The sequence below is a fragment of the Pristiophorus japonicus genome, chromosome 16 (genome assembly GCF_044704955.1).
Source record: "Pristiophorus japonicus isolate sPriJap1 chromosome 16, sPriJap1.hap1, whole genome shotgun sequence".
NCBI lineage: Eukaryota > Metazoa > Chordata > Chondrichthyes > Pristiophoridae > Pristiophorus > Pristiophorus japonicus.
This window is the reverse complement of record NC_091992.1, coordinates 42,458,688-42,475,894: the sequence shown is the minus strand read 5'-3', so window position 1 is coordinate 42,475,894 and position 17,207 is coordinate 42,458,688. Positions and strand designations below refer to the sequence as shown.

General features: G+C 42.9%; 1 protein-coding gene across 3 annotated transcripts in view; it reads right to left on the bottom strand.

The window, feature by feature from the left end:
* The window catches only part of LOC139226463 (caspase-1-like), a 36,017-nt gene that overhangs the window by 13,786 nt on the left and 5,024 nt on the right, over positions 1 to 17,207 (bottom strand). For 2 of the 3 annotated variants that reach the window (XM_070857253.1, XM_070857251.1), the window contains exons 2-5: positions 11,718 to 11,990; positions 9,135 to 9,182; positions 7,311 to 7,432; positions 1,979 to 2,155 (exon numbers count right to left, since the gene is read on the bottom strand). In XM_070857253.1, the coding sequence (XP_070713354.1) occupies positions 1,979 to 2,155; positions 7,311 to 7,432; positions 9,135 to 9,182; positions 11,718 to 11,990 (620 nt within the window). The remainder of the gene's footprint in view (positions 1 to 1,978; positions 2,156 to 7,310; positions 7,433 to 9,134; positions 9,183 to 11,717; positions 11,991 to 17,207) is intronic. The other variant, XM_070857252.1, reaches the window with a different exon arrangement.

Sequence of the window (17,207 nt, the reverse complement as noted above, 5' to 3'; positions counted from 1 at the left end):
TATCGCCACAGTCAGAATTACCCTCAGTATATTCTTCAACTCGTCATCACCTTTCCACCAATCCTGCAGTAGACAAGTTCCCCTCCTATCAGGGGATTTTTCTAGGCTTGGGGTTTCCCTGGTTATTTTTTATCCCTGTTGTCTGTGACTTAACGCTGTACAGCACATAAACACTGCAGGCGAGGTTGCTCATTTAATGTTCTTCTTAAACAAGCTGCTCGAGTTATGATGGCCCCATAACCATTTTATTTCTTTGTAAATATTGAAATAATTGCAGGAGTGGAGGAAGAGCATCCGGGAGGGCGCTGAGCACCTCGAGTCTCGTCGCCGAGAGCGTGCAGAAACCAAACGCAGACAGCGGAAGGAGCGTGCGGCAAACCAGACTCCCCACCCACCCACCCTTTCCTTCAACCACTGTCAGTCCCACCTGTGACAGAGACTATAATTCCTGCATTGGACTGTAGAGTCACCTGAGAATTCACTTTGAGTGGAAGCAAGTCTTCCTCGATTTCGAGGGACTGCCTATAATGATGATGACCCAAAGTCTGGAAATTATGGGATGTTCCCAAAGTAGTGCTTGTCAAATTTATTTTTGTCTTATAACACTGCTGTGAAGCGCCTTGGGACGTTTTACAATGTTAAAGGTGCTATATAAATAAAAATTGTTGTTGTTGTCAGCAGCTATATAGTAGGCCATTAGTTACCATAGTGATGCTCTGTAGGACATATGTATGCTTCTGCTGATAATAGGCTGGTTTAAGGAAAATCACCTGACTAATAACTAATATGTTTGGTATTACAAATATGGCTGCTGCTGCTTCAGTTCCAATGGTCTCGGCAAATTTAAATATATCTGTCTAGTGCTGCGGAACTTGTCTGTAACATGTATGAACACTGTAGAGCACCAGCTCAGCAAATGTCTGCACTATTGGGGAAGGCCCCAGATCGTTGCTGGAAGGAGGCTTTATGTAACCTGTCCCTGACGCTGGAGTCATGTACACAGCTTCTTGTGATATAAAGGATTGGTTGTAACATTTTATGAATATTCTCTGTGAATCTAAGTTCAAAAAGAATAACATTACTGCTAGCACACCAGAACTTGGAACCTTTCCATTACTGTCATAGCACATGCACTAATCCCTTTGTATCTTCGCTCCCAGAAGAAGGAAAGGGAGAGTGTGTGGAGATAGATGTCTGGCAGCTGTACAATTAGTTTCCATCGGGTGGGTGATTCTGAGTGAATTCTACAAACTCCTTGTTAATCTTGGTCTAAATGCTGCTCAAAATTGTACTTTTGAAGATACCACATCCAGAGATTTCCGCCCTCTATATTATTCCACAAACTCGGATCATGCTGTCGGGATGCTAGCACTGTAACTTCGCTCCACATATTACATTCTCAACGGGTAAATCTGCTGGTAGGTTAGACTTTCCAATATCATATTTGGTCACAGGTAAAAATTTGCCAATGCTATTTGGTTTGTGGAATTAAGTATTGTATCACTGACTGTGATGGAATAATTTTTGCTGTTTGTTATCGTGTGTCTTTACTCAAAGGTACCAGGCTGTGGGTTTACAGAGTCCTCACTATCTGGAATGGAACAAGTGTGATCGTGTGGATTCTGTGGAGCAATCCACTCATTTAAGAATGTTTTACCTATTCTATGGGGCATAGAAGGGTTTATCAACAGCCACTGATTGTTTTTTTTCGTGACTCTCGAAACCATAATGTAACTCAATACAATGCGAGGGAACAAATAAAATAATTAATCCTGAGCAGGTAAAGTCATCAAATTCACCTGAATAGATAATACAATTCACCGGTCTAACACTGAAATGGGCTTTTCTGGCATGCAGGGGGAGTTTGAGGGAAAGGAAGAAAGTACATTGGGGAACGCAGTCAAGCCAAATACAGAGGGAGATTTACCGTGAACGCTGAGTTGGATAGAACACTCCGGACATTACCCAAGAGCTTTACCTGTGCTGTTAAATTATTGTGCTTTTCCACTTGGTATCCAAAGCCATTCAGCAGTTTCTGTATTTGTTCTTCATCGACATCTGCACCTCGCCTTTTCATTTCAGGCTTCTCAAACTCAATGTTGTTAATCAGCAGGGCCAAACGCTTCCTGTTGGCTTTCGGCAACATCTTATATACCTAGAAAAAAAGTCAGGGCTGCGATTTAGGGCCTTTAATCATTTTGAATTATTCATAGACATGGGTATCACACTCCAGTAACAATCCAATCAAGTAACCCAATCCAAAACTGAACCAATCCACACACCCATCTCAAACAGCTAACAAATTTGGCCCCACACCACAACAGCCATTAAACCCAGTCGCACACCCTAAACATCTAAGCAATCCAACCAAAAATCCAACCAGTCACATGTACCAAGCATCTAATCAATCAAGTCACATATCTCAAGGATCAAACTAATTAAGTCACACATCCAAAACACCCAACCAATCCAACAATATACCTTAAGCAATAACAACGTATATTTATATAGCGCCTTTAACATAGTGAAACATCCCAAAACGCTTCACAGGACTATTATGAGATTAAAACATTTGACCGTGCCGTGTAAGTAGAAATTAGCGCAGGTGACTGAAAGCTTGGTCAAAGAGGTATATTTTAAGGACTGCCTTGAAGGAGGAAAGAGAGGCAGGGAATTCCAGAGTTTGGGGCCTAGGCAACTTAAGGCATGGCCACCAATCATTGAGCGATTATAATTAGGGATGCTCAAGAGGGCAAAATTTGAGGAGCGCAGACATCTTATGGGATTGTGGGGCTGGAGGAGATAACAAAGGTAGGGAGGGGCGAGGCCATGGAGGGATTTGAAAATAAGGATGAGAATTTTGAAATCGAGGTGTTGCTTAACCGGAAGCCAATGTAGGTCAACGAGCACAGGGGTGATGGGTGAGTGGGACTTGGTGCGAGTTAGGACAAGGGCAGCCGAGTTTTAGATCACCTCTAGTTTACGTAAGGTAGAATGTGGGAGGCCAGCCAGGAGTGGGTCAGAATAGTCAAGTCTACAGGTAACAAAGGCAGATTAGCTGAGGCAAGGGCAGAAACAGGCAATGATACGGAGGTGGAAATAGGTAGTCTTAGTTATGCTGCGGATATGTGGTCGAAAGCTAATTTCAGGGTCAAATATGACACCAAGGTTGTGAAAAGTGTGGTTCAGCCTCAGACAGAAGAAGTTGGGGAGAGGGATGGAGTCAGTGGTTAGGGAATGGAGTTTGTGGTGGGGAATGAAAACAATGGCTTCCCAATATTCAATTGGAGAAAATTACTGCTCATCCAGAACTGGAAGTCGGACAAGCAGTCTGACAATTTAGAGACCGTAGAGGGGTTGAGAGAAGTGGTACTGAGGTAGAGCTGGGTGTCATCAGCGTACATGTGGAAACTGATGCTGTGTTTTCGGATGATGTCGCCAAGGGGTAACATGTAGATGAGAAATATGAGGGGGCCAAAGATAGATCCTTGGGGGACACCAGACGTAACGATGCGAGGGGCGGGAAGAGAAGCTGTTGCAGGTGATTCTCAGGCTACGATTAGATAGGTAAGAATGCAGTCCCACCCAGCTGGACGATGGTGGGGAGGCAATGGAGAAGGATAGAGTGGTCAACCATGTCAAAGGCTGCAGACAAGTCAAGAAGGACGAGGAGGGAAAGCCACAAAGGATGTCATTTTAAACACTCAACTAATCCAACAATACACCTTAAACACCCAACCAAACAAGACACACATCTCAAACACCCAACCAATGCAAAGTGTTAGACAGATTTTTGAAAGCTTGATCACATGTGGAAAAAACATTAAAAGGCAAATGGAATTCTGGATTTTATATACATGTGCATTCAATATAAGCAAGAAAATGATATATCTGTACCAAACATGGTTAAGCCACAAATTGAATACAGTGTTCAGTTTTGGACAGGCTTTATAGAAAGGATGTTGGAGTCACAGAAGAGATGCAATGACGGTTCACTCGGGTGATACTGGAACAGAGAAGGTTAAGGAAGACCTAGCAGAAATGTTCAAAAGTATGAAAGGGGTTGAGAGTGTAAACAGTGCAAGATTATTTCCACTGGTTGGTGAATTTGTGACCAGAGGGCATGGATTTAAGATTAATACTAGAAGCAGAAAGGGGAGGAGAGAAGAAACCTCTTCATACAAAGGGTAATTAGACTATGGAATATATTATCACAAAAGACGACTGAAACCAAGTTACATACAGTACAGAAAGAGGCCATTTGGCCCAACCAGTCCATACTGGCGTTTATGCTCCACTCGAGCCTCCTCCCATCCTTCCTCATCTAACTCTATCAGCATAACCCTCTATTCCCTTCTCCCTCATATGCTTATCTATCTACCCCTGAATACTATTCACTTTGACTAATCCCTATGGTAGCGAGTTCCACATTCTCACCACTCTGGGTAAAGAAGCTTCTTCTGAATTCCCTATTGAATTTCTTGGTGACTATCTTATATTGATGGCTTCCAGTTATGCTCTTCCCCACAAGTGGAAACGCTCTCTCTGACTCTACTCGATCAAAATCTTTCATGGTTTTAAAGACCTCTATTATGTCTCTCATCAGCCTTCTCTTTTCAAGAGAAAAGAGACCCAGTCTGTTCATCTTTTACTGATAAATATAACCTTGCAATTCTAGTATCTTTTTAAATCCTTTTTTCACCCTCTCCAGTGTCTCTTTATCCTTTTTATAATATGGCGATCAGAACTGTATGCAGTACTCCAAATGTGGTCTAACCAAGATTTGATACAAGTTTAGCATAACTTCCCAACTTTTCAATTCTATACCTCTAGAAATAAACCCCAGTGCTTGGTTTGCTTTTGTTTAGGCCTTATTGATCTGGATCACAACTGTTAGTGATTTGTACATTTACACGCCCAGATCTCTTTGCTTTTCTACCCCATTTAGATTCTTATTTTACAAGTGATATGTCAGCTCCTTATTTTTTCTTACCAAAATGTAATACTTCACACTTATCTATGTTGAAATTCATTTGCCAATTATATGCTCATCCTGCAAGTTTATTCCTGTCTTCTTGTAATTTGTTGCAGTCCTCCTCAGTATTGGCTATCCCTCCCAATATGGTGTAGTACACAAATTTTAAAATTGTGTTTTTGATTCCAAAGTCCAAATCGTCAATATAAATTGTGAACAACAGTGGTCTCAGCACTGAGCCTTGTGGAACACCACTACCCACTTTCTGTCATTGTGAATAGCTACCTTTTACCCCTACTCTCTGCTTTCTGTCTTGCAGTCAGCTAGCTATCCATTCTGCTACTTGTTCCCTGTCTCCACATTCTTTGACCTTATTCAATAGTTTATTATGTGGTACCTTTTCAAAGGCCTTTTGGAAGCCTAGATATATTACATTTACTGCATTACCCTTGTCTACTCTTTCTGTCACCTCTTCAAAGAATTCAACTAAGTTGGTCAAGCAAGACTTTCTCTTTTTTGAAATCCATGCTGACTATTCAATAATTTCTCCTTTAGTAGGGATTCCATTATTTTTCCTACCTGGCTGTTCAGCTGATTGATCTAGAGTTCTCTGGACCTGTTCTATTTCCCTTTTTAAATATAGATATTACATTAGCTATCCCCCAGTTCTCTGGCATTACACCTTTATTTAACAAATTATTAAATATGTGTAATAGTGGTTCTGCTATCTCTTCCCTAGATTCTTTTAAAATGTATGGATGTAATCCATCTGGACAAGGGTCCAGAGTTTGGTTAGTTTATCTAATATTTCTCTTTTTATGTTAAGTGCGGTTATCTCATTTCTAATCTCATCTTCCAATGTCAGGCCCACCTGATCCGTCTCTCTGGTAAATACTGAGGCAAATGAATTATTTAATATTTCTGCCATTTCGCTATCACTGCCTGTGATTTTATCCTGTCCATCCCTTAGTGGCCGTACTCCCATCCTGAATTTCCTTTTTTATTTATGTGCCAGTAGAATATTTTACTTTTTGTTTTAATATTTCTTGATAATTTAAATTCATAGTTCCTCTTTGCCTTCCTAATTTTGTTTTGACTTCTCTCCTAATCTCTTTGTATTCTCCCTTGTCATGCTCTCCCCTGCTATCCATGTACTTAGTGTATGCCTCTTTCCTTAACCTCAATTATTCCCATGTGTCTTTATTCATCCATGGTGTTTCATTAACGTTTAGTTTGTTCTCGTTTTTTAGCGGAATTTATTTTTTTCTGGGCTCCGTTGAACACAGTCTTAAATATTTCCTACTGTTGCTCTATATCAGTTTGTGTCACTATTTGCCCTCCATTTTATTTTCCCAAGTTCTATTCTCAGCCTTTCAACTTTAGCTTTTCTCCAATCTATTACCCTGGTCTATGTCATAATTATGTCCTTCTCAATTATTATCCTAAACAGTATTATATTATGGTCACTATTGCCTAGATGTTCCCCTACTTTTACTTTTCTTATCTCCTCTGGTTCATTCCCCATTATCAGATCCTGTAGCGAATCCTCCCTTGTTGGGCTTCTTACATACTGGGCTAGAAAAGAGCTCTGTACACATTGTAGGAACTCCATTCCCTAATCCCCTTTACCTACCTCTTCTGGTCAATTAATTTCAGTTGAAATTCCCCATGATTATTATTCTATGCTTTTTACTCATTTCCCTAATTTGTTTGCATATTTCTTCCTCCACCTCCTTTACACTATTAGGTGGTCTGTAGACTACACCTATTAGTGTGATTGGTCCTTTTTTTTTATCTCTTCTCCTTATCCACATGGATTCTATTTCTGTCTTACTGATGGCTGCATTACATTTTTCTACTGCCATTATGTTATCTCTAATAAGTACAGCTACTCTACCTCCCCTTTTTTTTTTCACTCTATCTTTTCTAAAAATGTAATGGCCTGCAATGTTAAACAAGGTATTTAAGTTATTAACTAAACACTAGAAGAAAAATATATGAGGATAAAAGCAGTAAAATGGGATTAGAGTAGATAATTCTGACATGAATCTATTTCCAGCAGAGGCAAGATGGACCCAATGGCTTCTTCTGTGTGGAAATGATTCTGAAGCGACAATGCATGTCAGCGCCATGTGATGCTTCAAAGTTACTGTATTAGGATTTACCCTAAACATCAAACAGACTGGGTCCGAATGCTTTTTAATTTGTTTTTCATTAACCTCAGAAGCCAATCCTCGAACTGTAATGGGCCGCAGTATTAAGTTCCGACACGTTCAGCATCGAGTGTACCTCACTGTCTGCAACACTACACTAGGTCAGAATGTCAGTATAGTACCTCACTCGTCTTCTGGGAAATCTCATTGTACTGCTGCTGTGTACACGGAGTTATCCACTCATCAGACACGGGTACCACTAGTGCTGGTGGAGTGGAGGTGGGTGGGATCGCTGATCCACTGTCTGTAGAACAAAAAAATGGAATAAGATTGTTCTATTTCACTGCAGTTTACAAACACATGCACACCCTGACCCATTAAAAAATTCTTACAATTGGAACATTTTCATATCAATACTGCATATGCAACACCTCCAGACCTGTAATAAGATATCCACCCATGGACAGCATGGCAGGTTGCAGACCAATACATAATGCACCATGCCTCACTCACAGTTGCGTAACTTACACAAGTGATACGTAGAGGGCTTTATCTCGCTAATGGCCATAAACCAAATACAAATACATGCAATGCTTGGAAGGAGAAATTTAGGAGGTTTACAACTGGGTATAACAAAGGCTGTTGCAGTTTGAAGAGAGGTTGCTGCAATGAAGACTTTGGTGGAGTGAGACAATAATGATGCCTGGGAGAGACAAGCAACTGCAGTGGGCATGCACTAAAAGAGATCAACAGCTGGAGTGGACCAAGAGAGATTGACTTCTATGGAACATCCATGGGAGTGACAGGTTACTGGACGGGTCATGGCCTGGGAGTGACAGGCTACTGGGCAGGTCATGGCCTGGGAGTGACAGGCTACTGGACGGGTCATGGTCTGGGAGTGACAGGTTACTGGACGGGTCATGGCCTGGGAGTGACAGGTTACTGGACGAGTCATGGCCTGGGAGTGACAGGTTACTGGACGGGTCATGGACTGGGAGTGACTGGTTACTGGACAGGTCATGGCCTGGGAGTGACTGGTTACTGGACAGGTCATGGCCTGGGAGTGACAGGTTACTGGACGGGTCATGGCCTGGGTGTGACCCGGTACTGGAGAGATTGAGGACAGATGTGCTGGCATTTAATGGCTGCTGGATGCTTATTGGTCAGACTGCCTCTGGTTAAACCAGGCATTTACTCAGATAGTGTTAGTTGAATAGAGTGGGTAGAAGATCATTAAAAAGGATTAAATATAAGTTAAACTAATCAAAGAGTTCTGTACTGCTCGTGGGCCCAGGGATGGTAAGATTAGAAGGTTACGATTTCCATTTCCTTGAGTAATTTACACTCAGATATACTCCAGGCTTACTAATTGTTCTCAATGTGATTTACAATATTCAGATTCTCACTTTAAGAAGAACATTGAATAAATAATGGCATTAAACTATCAAAATAGCCCCATAGTTGCTGGCAAATTTACTGTCTAGCGATAACTTAACAAACATTTAAAACATGGGATGAAAACAAGATAAATATCCATTAAATGCAATATGTTAAACACACATATTGGACAGATTTTGGACAGATTTAAAATATTAGGATTTAATTCTTTTATTTCATAAAAATAAATTCAATTTGCTCAGATTGAAGGTGTGAAGTAACACTGGGAATGGTCAGGGTACAAGACCAACTCAAAGCGAGCAGTGGTGGGTTATGTGTAGTTTTTTTTTGTGTTTTTCATTTTTTTTTTGGTTTTTTTTTTGGGCGCTAAAATCACATTTTTCCAGTGCCACCTATAAAAGGGAAGGGGATACTAAAAGCACCGGCAATTAAAACAAATTAAACTTTAAAACGTAAAATCAAATTAAAATTTGGTTGCCGGGCGTGATGATGCACTCCAGTCCCTCCGGTGCCCACCTCTCGTGGGTTATGTGTAGTTACAGGGAGACACAGACAGGCAGCTTACTGCTCAACAGAGGCACGTGATCAAGATAGCTGAAGATACACACCTGGTGCAGTCAGGGGAGCTTGATTGGAAACAGCGGTCGATGTATCTGCTGGAAGAATGGAAATACTATCAGTACTGAGTTCACAAGTCACCTGCAGTACATAAGAACATAAGCACATAAGAAATAGGAACAGGAGTAGGCCATACGCCCCTCGAGCCTGCTCCACCATTCAATAAGATCATGGCTGATCTGATCATGGACTCAGCTCCACTTTTCTGCCCGCTCCCCATAACCCCTTATCGTTTAAGAAACTGTCTATTTCTGTCTTAAATTTATTCAATGTCCCAGCTTCCACAGCTCTCTGAGGCAGCAAATTCCACAGATTTACAACCCTCTGAGAGAAGAAATTTCTCATCTCTGTTTTAAATGGGCGGCCCCTTATTCTAAGATCATGCCCTCTAGTTCTAGTCTCCCCCATCAGTGGAAACATCCTCTCTGCATCCACCTTGTCAAGCCCCCTCATAATCTTAAACGTTTCGATAAGATCACCTCACATTCTTCTGAATTCCAATGAGTAGAAGCCCAACCTACTCAAACTTTCCTCATGTCAACCCCCTCATCCCCAGACTCAACCAAGTGAACCTTCTCTGAACTGCCTCCAAAGCAAGTATATCCTTTCGTAAATATGGAAACCAAAACTGCACGCAGTATTCCAGTAGTGACCTCACCTATACCTTATATAGCTGTAGCAAGACTTCCCTGCCTTTATACTCCATCCCCTTTGCAATAAAGATACCATTGGCCTTCCTGATCACTTGCTGTACCTGCATACTATCCTTTTGTGTTTCATGCACAAGTACCCCCAGGTCCTGCTGTATTTTGCATTTTTCTCCATTTAAATAATAACTTGCTCTTTGATTTTTTTTCTGCCAAAGTGATGACCTCACACTTTCCAACATTATACTCCATCTGCCAAATTTTTGCCCACTTACTTAGTCTGTCTGTGTCTTTTTGCAGATTTTTTGTGTCCTCCTCACACATTGCTTTTCTTCCCATCTTTGTATCGTCAGCAAACTTGGCTACTCAATCTCTTCTTCCAAGTCGTTAATATAGAATGTAAATAGTTGGGGTCCCAGCACTGATACCTGCGGCACCCCACTAGTTACTGTTTGCCAACCAGAGAATGAACCATTTATCCCGACTCTCTGTTTTCTGTTAGTTAGCCAATCCTCTATCCATGCTAATATATTATCCCCAACCCTGTGAACATTTATCTTGTGCAGTAACCTTTTATGTGGCACCTTGTCAAATGCCTTCTGGAAGTCCAAATACACCACATCCACTGGTTCCCCATTATCCACTCTGTTCGTTACATCCTCAAAGAATTCCAGAAAATTTGTCAAACATGACTTCCCCTTCATAAATCCACGATGACTCTGCCTGACCAAATTTTGCTTTTCCAAATGTCCTGCTACTGCTTCTTTAATAATGGACTCCAACATTTTCCCAACCACAGATGTTAGGCTAACTGGTCTATAGTTTCCTGCTTTTTGTCTACCTCCTTTTTTAAATAGGGGCGTTATATTTACAGTTTTCCAATCTGCTGGGACCTCTCCGGAATCCAGGGAATTTTGGTAAATTACAAGCAATGCACCCTCGGTAAAAGCCAATTGACAAAAGGATTCTGGAGAGGTCCCAGCAGTTTGGAAAACTGCAAATATAACGCCCCTATTTAAAAAAGGAGGTAGACAAAAAGCAGGAAACTATGCTTTGAGATACAATGGATTTCTCACATAAGGAGCTGGCCAACGCATTTCTACTAACAGACACATTTAATGTGGTTCCATGGGCACCAGTCACTATACGGTACCCATCAAGTGATCATTCTCCCTATGTGACCCAGCCAGTCAATGCCGGCAGCTTTTCAAACAATGGGGATTACAGCCAATCCTGATCCGGTGTTCACCTGATATGTGCACATTCACTTATTTGAAGATTGCAATCAGCATTGTCGGCCCGGGTTGATTTCAGCCTCACTAGCCTGCGAAACAGATATGGGAAAATTCACCCAGGGACTATGTGCTGTGCTGTTAGGAAATCACAAGAAGGGTGCCCTGTCCTTTTGGTGATTAGTGAGCACACAGCTCCCCTGGTTTGGGGACTGATGTGTGCTCACACCACTCCCCTGGTTTGGGGACTGATAGTGTGCTCACACCACTCCCCTGGTTTGGGGACTGATAGTGTGCTCACACCACTCCCCTGGTTTGGGGACTGATAGTTTGAGCACACATCTTCCCTGGTTTGGGGACTAATAGTTTAAGCACACAGCTCTCCTGGTTTGGGGACTGATAGTGTGAGCACACAGCTCCCCTGGTTTGGGGACTGATAGTGTGAGCACACAGCTCCGCTGGTTTGGGGACTGATAGTGTGAGCACACATCTCCCCTGGTTTGGGGACTGATAGTATGAGCACACAGCTCCCCTGGTTTGGGGACTGATAGTGTGAGCACACAGCTCCCCTGGTTTGGGATTGCTGGTTGAATGTACTTTACCCCTTTACATGAAATCATCCTATTCCTACTCTAAATGCTTCTTTAATATTTAGTCGCCGATCCCATGCTCACTTCTCTGTTCTGTTACCTACTTTCTGACAGATCAAGGCCCAGCTTTCTGCAGAGCTCTGTGTCTGCTACATTCAGACTCTCAATGAGTTTCTCACTGGCTCGTGCTCCCTTTCTTGTCACGGTGTCAATCAGGCACCTAGCCTTGTTTTTAGTCGTTGCATTTGTTTGGAGAATTTCTTCAGATTCAGAGGTATTGATCACATTTCCTCCCTGCATTTCATCTACCAGATCAGCAATGACACCGCTGCTAAGTCCATTCAGCAAAGCTGTCCTCAGGCGCTTCAACTTCTGATCTGAAATAAGGAAAAGAAAATGTCATGTTTCTTGTTGTTCAGTTTGTAGATGACCTTATTACAGGTGAGTTGGATACAGGTGTACTGGGTCATTGAGTGGAATATATCGAACAATAGGGTCACTGAGCAGAATATAACTAACAGTGTTACTGTACAGGGTCAGTGAGTGGAATATAACTAACAGTTTTACTGTACAGGGTCAGTGAGTGAATTATTACTAACAGTTTTACTGTTCAGGTTCAGTGAGCAGATTATTACTAACAATGCAGGTGTTTGTGCGTATACTGTATGTCTGTAATAATGGGGTATTTTACATGTTTGCACTCTCGGAGAGGAGCCTCACCCACCAGCAGCACAGATTGAAATTCGGGCGCACGCAGTCCACATGTTTCTGACTTGCCTGATTTCCAATAAGCACCATTGGCACGGTAATGCATGCTGGCAAATACGCTTTATAAATCAAACAGTGAAATGAATGTTATCTTTGGATTAATAGGGTAAGAGATGGAGCTCTGTGCAAAGGGAACCTCAGAGTGGAAGAGTAACAGAAGGACAGAAATAATTAGAAAGAGGCAGACAGGAAGTTTACAGGAAGTTTAAAAATACTTTTGTTCATGGAAAATGCATTGGAGTTTGACTAATTGTGATAAAGTTTTAAATCATGTTCAGAAGAGAAAGTATTTAATAACCATCAATTTTTGAAAATCAATTTGACAGAAAAATCCCTAAAATGTAGACAACTAAAATTGGAGCCCGTACACTGCAAGGTAGACAGGACATTAACCGGAATGAATCACCACAGGACAGATAATACAGGTTTACATTTATAACACAGCCCATACTGCATTTTAAATAAAAACAGAAAATGCTGGAAACATCAGCATGTCAGGCAGCAGCTGTGGAGTGAGGAATGTAGGGTTAATCTTTCAGGTTGATGACCTTCCATCAGGACCCTAAGTGAGGGAGGCTAAGGTCGGAGAGGTCAGAGAGGGTGTGGGTTGGATAATTAAAATGACTGGCGACCGGACGCCTGGGTCGTACTGATGGACAGAATAGAGATGTTCAGCAAAGCGATCTCCAAATCTACGTTTGGTTTTACCCGAGGTTGCAAAAACCGCATCGTGAACAGCGAATACAATGCACTGGGTAGAGAGAAGTACAAGTAAATCGCAGTCTCACCCAGGAGTGTTTGCGGCCCTGAAAGGTGGTATGGCAGGAGGTGAAAGCACACGTATTGTATCTCCTGCAATCGAATGGGAAGGTGCCAGGGGAAAGGGAGCAGGTGTTAGGGGTGATGGAGCAGTGGACTGGGATCTCATGGTGGGAATGTTCCCTTCGGAGGAGAGGGAAAGATGTGTTTGATGGTGGGATTGCGTTAGAGATAGCAGATAATCCATCAAATGCAGAAGCTTGTGGGATGGAAGGCGAGGACAAGAAGGTCCACTATCGTGGTTCTGGGAGGGAATTTTTAATACCTCTTGTCTGCCTTTGAATGCATCACTTAGCATGGAGCTGCCTGAAAAACGAATCCTTTTGAGACAAGTTTCAGCTCAAAACCAATGATTAGAAAACAGCTTATATCCAAATCTTTTCTTTGAAAAAAGAGACACAGGTTCCCAAACTGTGACAGTGGGTCTGAGGAGATCTCACTGAGTGTGAATCTGAGAGGATCTCGGAGAGCAGCTGAGAGAGGATCTTATTCAGAGCTGGTCGGAAGGATCTCATTCAGAGAGTGATCTGAGAGTGATCTGAAGGTTTCCATTCATGATGCCAATCAGGGATCTTACTGAGAAAACAGATCTGAGTGCACCTCAGAGTGTTTGGGTCTGAAGGTGAATGGTCTGAGGGAACTTGTATTGTGTTTGGATTTAAAGAGATTGCTTCTGGAGATCTGGATTGCTTGTACTGTAAAACTGTTAGTTATATTCCACTCACTGACTCTGTACACCTGTATGCAACTCTGGATTGCTTGTATTGAGAAAGCAGGCCCAAAAAGATCTTATGAGAATGTGGGAGAGAATCACATTGTTCGCAGATCTGAGATGATCACACAGCTAGCAGATCTGAGAGGATTGCATTATTAGATCTGAGGGGATCACATTAAGTGAGTAGGTTTGAGAAAATCACAAAGAAAAGGCGCACACTGAATTTTGTTGGTTAGTTGCATACAGTATATATATCTCTCTCACACACACACACACACACACAAACACAGGCTAGAAGCTACAAGCTGGGTGTGAGCGGTGAGTGTCAGATGAATGGATGATCTCCTCTACAACATGCTTCTGTCTAACAAGTATTTTAAATAAACTATTGTTGTCCTGGGAACTATCCCTTTTACTGTATGAATTATATAGTCTGCAATTTAGATCTCATTAGCATATATTTGGTGAAACCTTACCCAGCCCAACATGCTTTAGGCTGAAGGTTCCTTTATATTATTGTTTGGTTGGTCTCTGTGTAAAGAAGCTTACAGGAAATGATGTAAATACCTTATTTAACCACCAGAGGTCTCATCCCCTGGAGTCCCAAGGGATCCCACAATCCCTTGGGAGCACCTGTACATAAGGAGGCCTCACAGGCTGGAGAGGCACTCTGGAAACCTATAATAAAGGACTACGGTCACACATTACTTTAAGCTTACAGTATCTGGTCAGATTCTTTATTCAAGACATAACAACTGGCGACGAGATTCAGATGATGAACCCCACCTCAACAATGCAGAGAACCGTGGGCATCCTGGAGAAATTTTCGGAGGGAGATGATTGGGAAACCTTCGTGGAGCGACTCGACCAATACTTCGTGGCCAACAAGCTGGAAGGAGAAGCGAACGCTGCCAAACGAAGGGCGATCCTCCTCACTGTTTGCGGGGCACCAACGTATGGCCTCATGAAAAATCTGCTCGCTCCAGCAAAACCCACAGAGAAGTCGTACAATGATTTGTGCACACTGGTCCAGGAGCATCTAAACCCGAAGGAAAGCGTTCTGATGGCGAGATACCGGTTCTACATGTACAAGAGGTCTGAAGGCCTGGAAGTGACGAGCTACGTCGCCGAGCTAAGGCGCCTTGCAGGACAATGCGAATTTGAAGGACACTTGGTGCACATGCTCAGGGACTTCATTGTACTTGACATTGGCCATGAAGTAATACTTCACAAACTTTTGACTGTAGAGACCCCAACCTTGAGTAAAGTCATAGCGATAGCCCAGGCATTCATCGCCACCGGTGACAATACCAAACAAATCTCTCAGCACACGAGTGCTGCTGCAAATACAGTGAACAAAGTAATGTTGTTTTTGAATCATAACATACAGGGCAGGACTCACATGCCTGCAGCTGAATGTCTGCATATGTCTCAGAGTCCACCATCAAGGATGGTGAATGCAAGGCCATTAACACTTTTTTGGCGCTGTTGAGGTGATCATGCCGCTTCAAAGGATACTGTAAGTGCTGTGGAATAATGGGACACCTGCAATGTATGTGCAGGCGAGCTTCAAACCCTGCTAATCCTGCAAACCACCATGTTGCAGAGGAGGACAGATCCATGGTGGATCACGACGAACCAGAGCCTCAGACTGAGGAAGTAGAAGTATATGGGGTGCACACATTTACCACAAAGTGTCCCCCGATAATGCTGAAAGTTGAACTAAATGAACTCCGTGTCAATGGAGCTGGACACGGGCGCGAGCCAATCCATAATGAGCAAAAAGATTTTCGATAAATTGTGGTGCAGCAATGCCTCAAGGCCAGTCCTGACTCCCATTCATACTAAACTGAGAATGTACACAAAGGAACTGATTCCCGTAATCAGCAGTGCTACCGTAAAGGTTTCCTACGATGGAGCGGTGCACAATTTACTACTCTGCGTGGTACCAGGCGATGGCCCCACGCTGTTCGGCAGGAGCTGGCTGGGAAAGATATGCTGGAACTGAGACGACGTCCGAGCGCTCTCGTCCGTCGACGACACTTCATGTGCCCAGGTCTTAAACAAGTTCCCCTCGCTGTTCGAACCGGGCATCGGGAAGTTCCAAGGAGCAAAAGTGCAGATCCACTTGATTCCGGGCGCACGACCCATCCATCACAAAGCGAGAGCAGTACCGTACATCATGAGAGAGGATGGAGATCGAGCTGGACTGGCTGCAACGAGAGGGCATCATTTCGCCGATCAAATTCAACAAGTGGGCCAGTCCAATTGTTCCAGTCCTCAAGGAAGACGGCACCATCAGAATCTGTGGTGATTACAAAGTAACTTTCAATTGTTTCTCCCTGCAGGATCAATACCCGCTACCAAAGACAGATGACCTATTTGCAACGCTGGCGGGAGGAAAAACGTTCACGAAGCTGGACTTGACCTCGGCCTACATGATGCAGGAGCTGGAGGAATCATCGAAAGGCCTCACCTGTATCGACACATACAAAGGTCTCTTCATTTACAACAGATGCCCGTTTGGGATTCGATCAGCCGTGGCGATATTCCAGAGGAACATGGAAAGCTTGCTGAAGTCGGTCCCGTGCACCGTGGTCTTCCAGGATGATGTCTTGGTTACAGGTCGGGACACAGTCAAGCATCTGGAGAACCTGGAGGAGGTTCTTAGTTGGCTTAAGCATGTAGGGCTCAGGTTAAAATGCTCGAAGTGCATTTTCCTGGTGCCTGAAGTGGAATTCCTGGGGAAAAGAATCGCGGCAAACGGCATCAGGCCCACCGATTCGAAAACGGAGGCAATCAAGAACGCACCGAGACCGCAGAACGTGATGGAGCTGCGGTCATTTCTAGGACTCCTGAACTACTTTGGTAACTTCTTACTGGGTCTTAGCACACTGGTAGAACCACTGCACTCTTTACTGCATAAAGGAGATGAATGGGCCTGGGGTCAAAGCCAAGAAAATGTCCTTGAGAAAGCTGGGAAACTGTTATGCTCAAACAAATTGCTTGTGTTGTATGATCCATGTAAGCGTTTGGTACTAGCATGTAATGCACGTCATACGGTATCAGGTGTGTATTGCAACAAGCTAATGAATCTGGGAAATTGCAACTGGTTGCTTATGCATCCAGAAGTCTGTCTAAGGCTGAAAGGGCCTACAGCATGATCGAAAAAGAAGCGTTAGCGTGTGCTTATGGGGTAAAGAAAATGCATCACTATCTTTTTGGGCTCAAATTTGAATTGGAAACCGACCATAAGCCACTTATATCCCTCTTTTCTGGAAGTAAGGGGATA